The 10,102-nt window shown below is 41.8% G+C and overlaps 1 protein-coding gene across 1 annotated transcript; it reads right to left on the minus strand.

Annotated features, from left to right (window-relative positions):
* Positions 1 to 550: 550 nt before the first annotated feature.
* Positions 551 to 8,659, minus strand: LOC140240644 (uncharacterized). Its single transcript, XM_072320398.1, has 10 exons — positions 7,833 to 8,659; positions 6,059 to 6,211; positions 5,530 to 5,700; positions 5,182 to 5,300; positions 4,128 to 4,481; positions 3,269 to 3,459; positions 2,912 to 3,049; positions 2,124 to 2,283; positions 1,598 to 1,664; positions 551 to 839 (listed from the first exon to the last, which is right to left on the minus strand). Exons 1-10 carry the CDS (start codon positions 8,657 to 8,659, stop codon positions 551 to 553), a joined length of 2,469 nt encoding a protein of 822 aa, XP_072176499.1.
* Between the last annotated feature and the right edge of the window lie 1,443 nt (positions 8,660 to 10,102).

Raw genomic sequence — 10,102 nt, forward strand, 5'->3', positions numbered from 1 at the left:
TTTGATCTCTGTGTTGCAAGCGTAGTGAAGTTTCATGTTATTATTGCAATTCTTCACCATGTTTCGATTTTTTTTTCATTTTTCATCAATCGTTTTTTTCCAGAGCTTACCATGCGTCTCGATTTTCAATAAAGTAGGCCCTATAGCCCTCTCTTCAACTGAAATTCCGCCACTGAGTAAACTGTAAAAGGCAAAAAAATAAGCTTGATAAGTGATCCAAAGTCACAAGCAGCTCCTTCCTTCATTGTAATGAAGACGCTGCACACACCGAGATTGTCGAGCTTGAATAAATACATCGATGACAACATGTTGATTATGAATTAATCATGTTCTTCTCTTACATTTTTTTTTTTTTTTTTTTGTGGGGGCATTCCCAATTTACTTACTGAGGTCCATCAGTAAATTTCCATTTCTGATCTCTTCTTTTTCCTTCTTAAGAGTGCAGTGGTATCTTTGGATTCCCAATCTTGGGGGTCTCAAACAACGTCACCTGGCGTACTAATCCTTGTATTAGGGGAACCTTTCAAAACGTAACCTAAGTCCTATATAGTTAGGAGAGATATTTCTCTGCGATCCTTCTGAGGTCTGCTTCGATTAGGATTTTCTTCAGCTTCTCCCTGTTGTCGAGTCCCTGGCGATTCTTCCAGGCCTCCAGTGCACGGTACGTAGCCTCCTCGGAGTCGTTGGCGCAGCTCATCAGGAACGAGTCCAGCTTGGCCTTCTCGAGTCCCAGTTTCAGTCCCAGCGGAATGTAGTAGTTGTGCGGCACCTCGCACGCCATTTCCCGAAGAGTCTGGGCGGGAACGTCGTTGGGTCGGTCGTCCTCCTGTCCGGACGGGCTGCAGTGAAAACAACAGAAGCGGAAATAAAATAAAGTAAAATAAATTGCATCTCTGGAATTTACGCGCAGATGAGATATGGGAATAAACATTTATAGGGCTGATGACTACTAGCCAGATTATACGTAGGTGGAACAATATATATAGGATAGGAGACCTTTTGTTCGAATTGAAGCCGGCACGTACATCTTTATTAGACAAAATTTACAATATGTATTTGTATGTTTGTCCGCCGGTAGATGGTATATCAATCATGACTCAAGTGAAAAGGCCAGGATCTGGCAACAACAGGACGATGATAGTGGACCCTGTGGACAAACCATACCTGGACTACAAGGAAGCCCTGGGAACAGAAGACCATTATCATAATAATGCTGCTGGATAAATGACCTCCTGTTAAAGTGGTTTAAGTCACTACAAGAGTCATGAGTGCACTCACAAGAAAACATGAATTTTGATTGTAAACCGTAATGTATGTGAGATACTTGCATAGAGAAGCTACCATGTGCTTACTTCAGTTTGTTTTCGTCGGTTTCTCGAGATGCACTCAATCTTTGACATACACAAGAATCATAATGTCATAAACAGTAGTTACGAAATAACAATTGATATGGGCATAGATCAAGTATATATGACCATTTAGAAAGTATCTATAACCATTTAGAAAAAATAATAAATTGGAAGAGGAAGGTATGGCAAAGGATAGATATTCATAATATTCCTCCCCGAGACATGATACCGTAATTTGCTGTACTTACAATGGTCCTTCGCCCTCTGCCGTTGGGCTCAGAAAAGAAAAGCTACTTTGACTAGACGTCCTCCGACCTGGAGCAAAAAAAAAAAAAAAAAATGAAAAGACATTTCACCTTTAAACGGACGTCAAATGTCATGTTACGTAATGTCATGTCACATGATGGTATGTAATGCCACATTATAATGAGATGTGTTATAATAAAAAGAGGGATATCGTGAATAGGATTGTACGATGCGACAATCCTTCGTTTCCTAGGTAATCATGTTCATGTATGACATTAAATCCGTTGTCATATAAGTTACAGACATCATTCATTCCAACATAGAGTTCCTTGTACATACCATGGGCATGTGCCCGTTCTTATGATTGCAAAACTGATTGCAGAAAGGGGGTGTCTAATAACGGGGGAAAAATCGCTTAAAGGTTATCCCGAAAGTAATGCATAGGACGCCCTCCCTCTTTGAAGTTCATTAATAACAGCAACAGCTCTACTAAAACATGGAACTAGCAGTAATAGAAGCTGATCTCACCGTGAGAAGGAATGTTTACGTGACAGATCATGTCGACTGTCTTGGTGGCAAAGGTCACGAAGATTTTCACGTCCTTCGACTGGTGTCTCGTGCAGTTCACCTGGAAGTCCACGGAATTGCGATGGAACTCAATGACGTCACACGTTGACAGGGTCTTCTCCTACGTACAGAAGGTCGTTACATATTCGATCGTATTATGATCAATGGAGTAAGAAAACGTCTTTATCGAGGTCGCATAACATTTCTTGAAGTTACAGCCAAAATCGTTTGATGTCAATACTAATGATAATGATACTTGTAATGGAAACTTATTTGAGGACAATCTTACGAATGACATGAACAGTTGGAGAAAGGAGTGTTATATGATGACAAGACTACCAAATGAACAGAAAAGGGTTCCATTAGATCGTAAGGCTGGCGTCACACTGTCTCGAGTTTGACACAAGATGCTAATACGAATATGAAGCTTTGCAAGATCTTCGGGTATTTTGTTGTTGTTGGTTTTTTTTTTTGGGGGGGGGGTGGGGCTGGGTCTTGCCAAAGATTTTGCAACCGCTCGAGAAGTTGCTGCCACAGCCTGGGAAATTCCAACGCCGCGGCGGTCATACAATGACTTCAGTACCCTCACGAATGACCCGATGTTCGTTCAATCAGAGCCAACATTGGACATTTTCCTTCATCTTGTAATTCCATTTTTGCTCAATATTTCGGGACATTGCTAGACTGCATGAGTTAAAAAGAAATAGCCATGGAGGCCGAGTTAGGAAAGACCACCGGAAGAGTCTTACCTCCACGCTTTCGCCATCTTGGCATTTCACGACGATATCATTAGTGTCATCCATGCGAAGCTTTAGGACGAAGTTCTTGCCGATGTGCGCTGGTTTCACGGCGTAAGGGGAGGTGGCAGCCATGTCCTCCAACATCATCTGTGCCAAGTCGAACAGTCGAGTAAAGATAACAGAAAATTAATAGTATGCTTTGTACTCCTTATCAAGACAAGACAAGACAAATCGTGCGAAGATATAATTCGAAACAATGTTAACACACTGTGCTAATTAATCAAAATTCTTGCAGACGATAGGAGCTCTGACGAGTTACAAGACACATCAGTGCAAATGAATTACAGAGACTGTTCGTGAAATAACCTTGTCCATGCCTTCCGTGTGATCGTAAATCATGACGTTGATGATTGGTTTCCTTGTTGCCGGCATCCATTTTGGGATGAATGGGCGCAGAGACAGCTTCTTGTACACCTCGCTGCCCATTACCGACACGGAGTACTTTCCTGAGCGTTCCATCTCCAGTTCCAGTTTATTTTCATCTATTGAACATCTCGCTAGGTGGATGGAATCGAGGTGGGAGGAGGAAAGAGGGAAGACATGCAGGTAGTTATTATGAATAATGAGAACCCCCATTATCACCACTGTGGCTACATTTACTGACCTACGCTGCACGCTGCATTATCAGTAATGTTTCATGTAACAAAAATCTCATGAGTTCACTCTCCCTCTTTCAAACAACAGATATGCATAAAACTCGCGCTGCAACTCGAGAATACGGTAATTTATTCTTCCCCGAATAGAAGAAGATACTTCTGGAGTCAAAATGAATGTTCTCTGTACAATAGGAACACTTTTCTTGAGTTTCATGCGTTATAAACACTGTCGCGAGTTTCCACTGGAACCGAAGGCTCTCTTCCGAGTGATATAGTAGCCTGTTCAAATCTAGGTGTTTTACCAGTAAATTACTCGCAGTTCTTAGTAGTATTCTGACTGGGTAGTACCCGCCAAGATGAACAAGTTCATGAATTCGATGACGTCAAAGAGAGCAACTGGACACAAGTCACCAACTGTCTATAAACACGACCAAGCCAAAAAGGGTCTTTCTTACAACATTTTCTAGAAAAAGAGAAGAGCGTTTGGTTCATGAATCTCATGAGGGCAGGATTCAAAATGAAAGGTCAAAATTGGTGAAACCCTTATAAATAACGTGACGCGAACTTACGTCGGGAAAGCCTCTGTGTTCCACTTCCGCCGGTCCTGCCGGCGTCATCCTCGTGATGGACAAAGACCTCCATGTCCTGCGACCACGAGCTGAGGCTGTGGGGTAGGGTCAGCGTGGCGGGCTTCTCTAGCGTCATTCCCGCGGGAGTGAAGTGGACGTCGGGCGAGATGCAGAAACCGCTGCCCGCCGCCGCCGAGCCGCCAGATTCTCTCGACAGCTCTACGCCGATCTTCTTCCTCTGGCCCCGCGGGATGGCGCCCGGTGGTACTTTGAGGGAGAACCCGTACGTCTTGCTCGAGATCTCTCCACCTTCCATGCCTATGTACTTGGACACGAAGACGGGACTAGCCCTCCCTGCATTGTCATCAAGAGATTTTTGGCATAAATCAGAGATGAAGCAAATACACTGAGTGTTTGCAATTTGTTTTGAAGGGTTATCACAACGACAGAAAATGACATCATGGCAAGTAGCTCAAGATCTAAAGGTTTTTAACCTTTAAACTTAAACTAACCTTTTCGTCCAAAAATTTAGTGAAAAGTCCGAGACTAAATAGTGTGCACAATAGGAATGGAGAAGAAAAGGATTCCTAAAGCCACAGGCACGGTTGGTAGCGTCAAAAAAAGCCCTTAAACCCGACAGCAAAAGCCACATAAACCATTTCTCATCGACACATGGCTGTTTCTTCCACCATGACATCTTGACCATGTAATGCATGTTGTAGAATACACTTAAGTTGTTGTTTGACGTCATAGGAGCAGGAATCCAAACACAATATTGCTCCTTATTACACTAATTGTTCCACAATCGAGTTTGAAGTTTCTGAAATCCATGAATAGGAGTGGGACAACCGGCTTTCGTCTCCTGCATTATCATATTGGGTTTTTTCTCTCTCCCTCTCTCTCCCTCTTTCTCTCCCTCCTCCTCTTGCTCTTTTTCTTTCTTTCTCTCTCTCTCTCTCTCTCTCTCTGTTAAACACATATGCGCACATACAAACACACACACACACACGAAGACATTTCCGCAAGCACATGAACACACTTCACTTACGGTTACCTGTTTCATTCCTATCCAACTCCAGAGGTGGGATCGTTTGTTTGGTTGCGATGGTCAATTTCTCTCCCATTTCTTGCGACAAGGTATCCTCCTTTTCCTTCCCTGGAGTTCCTTGAGGACTACAAAACAGAGGAATAAGCTGAATGTAATGCTTACAAAAACTCCACAATGTGTTATCCAATCCAGATTTTTCTTCTTCTTTAAACTAATCTGTTGGTTACCGACAAACTGAAGTGCTAATGCAACCTGGGCAATCTGCATTATACCTTTATCGATGTTTGGAAATGTATTATATATAAATTATATACATTCATATACATACATGAAATCATATCATATTGATCTTACCGTCGTTTTTCTGGTTTTTCTTTCGTCTCAAGTAGCACAGGTCTTGTGTCAATGCTGGTGCCGGTGCTGGGGCCGGGGCCGGGGCCAAAATGTTTTGAAGCACTCCTATTAGAACTGTCCTTCTTTTGTTTTTCTCCCTCATTCTCCCTCTTCTCATGTTCTTTTCCATTTCTTGTAGCAAAAACAACGAAACAAAGAGAACATGTTTTCCACTTCAAAAATCTTCGACAACCTACCTATATTGTCGGCTAGAAAGCACAAATTATCTTACACTTTCTTATGAAACACCAATAATTATGTATTGGTGAAATCAGAATGGAAAGACAGAGTACCAGAAAAAATGAAGCCTGTAGAATGTTTGTTAAAGGAAGCTTGTAGAATAAAGAAAGAATAGTATACCCACATTGCCGTGTTTCCTGCGACTGATGTGAAGCGACATTAATCAAATGAAACATACAGAGCTATTATACTCAGAACGAAACGCCGTTTTTTTTTTTATGACATTACATTTTAAAGTGTGAAGACTTACATGTCACTGGAAGTTTGCGTTTTGTCGGGTTCTTTCTCTTCTTGGTTGGTCTCAACAAGGACAGGACCAATGTTCTGTGACGTCAAGGTCTCAGCTGGAGGGTCCTTATTGAGGTCCTTGTCTTCTTTTGACTCCACTGGGGTTTTCTTCTCACTGTGTAGAGGGATAAACAATACAACGTATATGTGTGCAACTCTTTCGTGTGTTGCCAAAGTTTGTTCGCTTGTTTATTTCTTTGCAATGAAGGAGGATCATGCATATCGTCTTGCTACTTTGGAAACGATTATACCACATCTTGCCTAGATAAAATGTCATTATTTACCAAAGTGGTCTATCTGAAACATGGTAGATGTATACACGTGTATAAGGGAAAAAAGAAAACCATGCCATGGAAGTCCGCAGCATAATATGCAATGTCGGCAATTTATATTTTTACTATGTTTCAACTTTTTTCTATTCCTTTAACTTTGTTGTGTAAAGATTAACCATGACAGCCTAAAACACAAACAACATGATTGCTTAATCATACACGAATTTTGTCGGAACGATCGTGATGACGATGACAACAATGGGAATGATAATGATAGTCGTTATGCACTTTTCTCTTCTGTGGGGTATGGGGTAGAAAATTCAATCTGTTTTAAGTTCATATCAAATAGAAAATACACTCATAGGGATCACTGAGTTGCATCCTCTACATCTCCGAATTGACTGTGACAAATCAATGAGCCAAATAGATCAATGATCGATGAGCCAAATAGATCAATGATCAAAATAGATCAATGAGCCAAAAAGCTCAGCAGTAACGTTTTAACCCACTGACTCTCATGTAAGGTAATTTTTATATAGAGTCATTACATGCCATGCACTGTTTGTTCTCATTCGCAGTGAGTCAAACGACTTACACTTGTTCTTGACTGATATCTCGTGGAGGATTATTAGGGTCGGAGCGGACCGCGTTATCGGCGAATAACTTCCTCCTCGGACGTTTACCACTTGCCTCTCTTGCAGACGTTTTGTTTTTCCTGTAAATGTCACATCATTACTTTGTTTAAGAATAGACAACATTGATTTGTTGACAGTAAAGCAGTCTTTTAAGAAATTGGATGGTCATTCACTCAAGGCGCACATGCCATGATTATCCCTGTGGAATGAAAAATAACTTGTATTCCTCTTACCAGAGTAAAATATGTGCATCCCATTCTGAAAGTCTGGGTATCAATGGTTGTGTACTTTCATTTATCTAACAGTGCTACTGTATGTTCCATTTAAAATATTTTGAAATTGCTGCGCTGAATGTTATATTTTTTAAGTTAGTTGCATGAATTAGACATGACTACATTAAATCCAACGAAACCAAATTAGAGTTATTATGTATGTAAAAACAATCTTCCTTATTTCTTAACAATGCTTAAAATTGATAGTTTCCTCATTTCTAAAACTGACTCCAATAATCTGTAAATCATGATAACTGCAATTTTTTTTAAAGCAACTCTTAAAATGCCGGACGTTTGCTGTGACAAGAGTATTTCTTCAATCCTTGCTTCACACAACGTGATTATAGATCTGTCATCATCTGAGGCAAAACACACATGCACTTTTTGAAGTTGTGATTAATAAATTCATCTCTGTCAGTGTTTAAAGGCCACCAGAGAGCTATCGATGACCCGATATGATTTTCAACAGAGAAGATGTGTTAAGGTGTCGATGATCATCACATACATATTCAAAAGAGAATACCACAGACATGTCAAAGTGGATTAAAACGACTCACTTGAGTCCTTCCATCATAGATTTGTAGATGTGTATGATGTTGCCCATCTGTATGACGAGATAACCAGCCGAAGAGGTGAACAGCGCCCTCAAACTTAGGATTGACATGGTGTGCGTGATTTTTGTTCGCCGGATCTCTTCGTAGCTGTCGTCGAGCACGACGACTTCGAGCACCTTCGGCGTGATGCCTTTGACGAAAAGTACGTACACTTCGTCGTGAGGTCCTTTGACGCAAGTGTTGACGAGCGTCCGCCCGACTGTCATTACGGGAGTGGTGTCGACGCGAGGGTAGTTGTAGAAGTCCATCGCGACGATGCGTTCCTTGAACCGCACGAGGATCAAGCCCGTACTCACAGGGATTATCCCTTTCACCTTCTCGTCGACGGGCAGGGACATGGCAGCTTCCCCGGTGGCGTATTTCACCACGAGGATGTTTCCGTTGTACCGTTTGAACTCGGCGACGAACACGACGTCATCAGCGACGGCGACGGCGGTGATCTGTTCAACGTTGGCGGGTTTGCCATTCTTGTTGATCGCGAAGTTGCTGACGTAGTGGCCATTCACGTTGTACATAATTAATCGGTTCCCCGACTCGACATTGATGACTCTGTCAGGTCCGAACCGCGTGCAGTTGTCGATCACCGTATCCCCTGAGAAGCCGGCGATGTCGGTGTCCGTCCCCTTGGCCACGTTAAGCCTGCTGTAGAAATGTCTGTCATCTTTGTTACTATGGGTCAGCACCGTGTTTTTGTTCAAACTGCACAGGATGTCACCCTTGTCCGAGATTTCTTCAACCTTCTTCAGCCACAGCTCTTGACTTTTGGCCATTTCCTCAAACTTGCTTCAAGCTAACATGCCATCACAAAACGGAACGTCTTGTACACAGGAAGGAATAAGAATAAGAACTTGTGGGTTGAGATGCGACATCAAATATGACCTTCTTCCTTATAACCCATGTCTGATGACAAGAAATATGTGTGGCCCCAAAGACTAATGTGATTAAATTATTATCAGACTTGAAGACAGCTAGTGAGTTAAATGTTCAGCACATCCAGACAGCACTGTACGTCCTTTATTGAAGATTATGGAAATTACCAGCACCTGATTGAATCGATGAACAATATTCTCAATAACGATTGCTTATAAGGTACATGTATCATGTAGGCAAATATTGATTTACTGCACTAATAGGCCCGCAACAAAATATTGATGGCGACTAAATCTATCCATCAATAACCGTGTCATCAAGCTATACTTAAAAAGCCTGTAAATGCACGCTAAGCAAACATAACACGATTATAAATCGCTCCTACATAAGTGTCCCGTCGCAAAGAAAAACACCTAACTGTTGTGCAGTTTGAGCTGTTAATGTGTCTGTCAATAAGAACTATTAGACTTTCATCACAGAGGAGAAATGATTTACAATTCCATTTATTGTCGTACGTGATATGTGTGATACACATTCATAAGGACTACACAAAGCTAAAAATCCTGCCAAGTAACCAACCCATGCATTTATTCAGATTGTTTCAGCTGCACAATTGGTTCCTATTTCCCGAAGAGTTATAATGTCAGCTTCCATATCATAAAGCAGTTTTGGAACGACGATTCAATAAGTGTAGGCAAACACAGGAAAGACAGATTAAGGCACTTGAAATGGATACAGATAGCGCTAAGACTAATGGCTTTCCAATATTTCAGTGCTACTGCCAATGAAGTGAAACGAAAGTGACAAATGTGACAGCTCACCGCGAAAGATTGAAGATGGGCCTACTTACGATGGTCACGCTCATGGAACTACAAGCAGCACATGATCAGCAGGGCGTCAAAATGTCATACAGAAATATTTATACCCACCAGCAGGGATATTCACGAGATAACCATTCGTTTGAAAACATAGCGATTTAACCGCTATAAACAAACATTAACGGCGTGATCTCCATGCGGTTTCGTGTAGAGAACTTCTACGGCGTCTCCCTTTAGATCGGCCAGGTGAGTGAAAGGGTTATCGATCTGCACAGAATCGATGAAAGAGAAGAAACCAGCCATAAGAAGTCGTGCTCTATTCAAGCAAACACAATAGCGCTAACCCGTCTGCTTTTGAACATCTCAGACAACGCACCTTGGTCCCTATAGCCAACTTCATGTGCCGTAGACAGAGGGTTAATTCCGAATAGTCCCATCTGCATTGATTGCCGTCAGCACAACAGACAATATTATCAATATTTAAGACTGCGACAAGCCTTTAGTCGCTCCTCCTTTTTCAGGGAC

This window comes from Diadema setosum, chromosome 17 (genome assembly GCF_964275005.1).
Source record: "Diadema setosum chromosome 17, eeDiaSeto1, whole genome shotgun sequence".
Taxonomy (NCBI): domain Eukaryota; kingdom Metazoa; phylum Echinodermata; class Echinoidea; order Diadematoida; family Diadematidae; genus Diadema; species Diadema setosum.

What these genes read in the sequence shown, in the direction of transcription:
- LOC140240644 (XM_072320398.1), bottom strand. Translation starts at nt 8,659, where the DNA reads ATGGCCAAAAGTCAAGAGCTGTGGCTGAAGAAGGTTGAAGAAATCTCG. An exon ending in AACACAGAGGCTTTCCCGAC is followed by an intron (nt 3,460 to 4,127) that starts GTAAGTTCGCGT and finishes CCATCCACCTAG; the next exon opens with CGAGATGTTCAATAGATGAA. An exon ending in GCAGAGGGCGAAGGACCATT is followed by an intron (nt 840 to 1,597) that starts GTAAGTACAGCA and finishes TTTTCACTGCAG; the next exon opens with CCCGTCCGGACAGGAGGACG.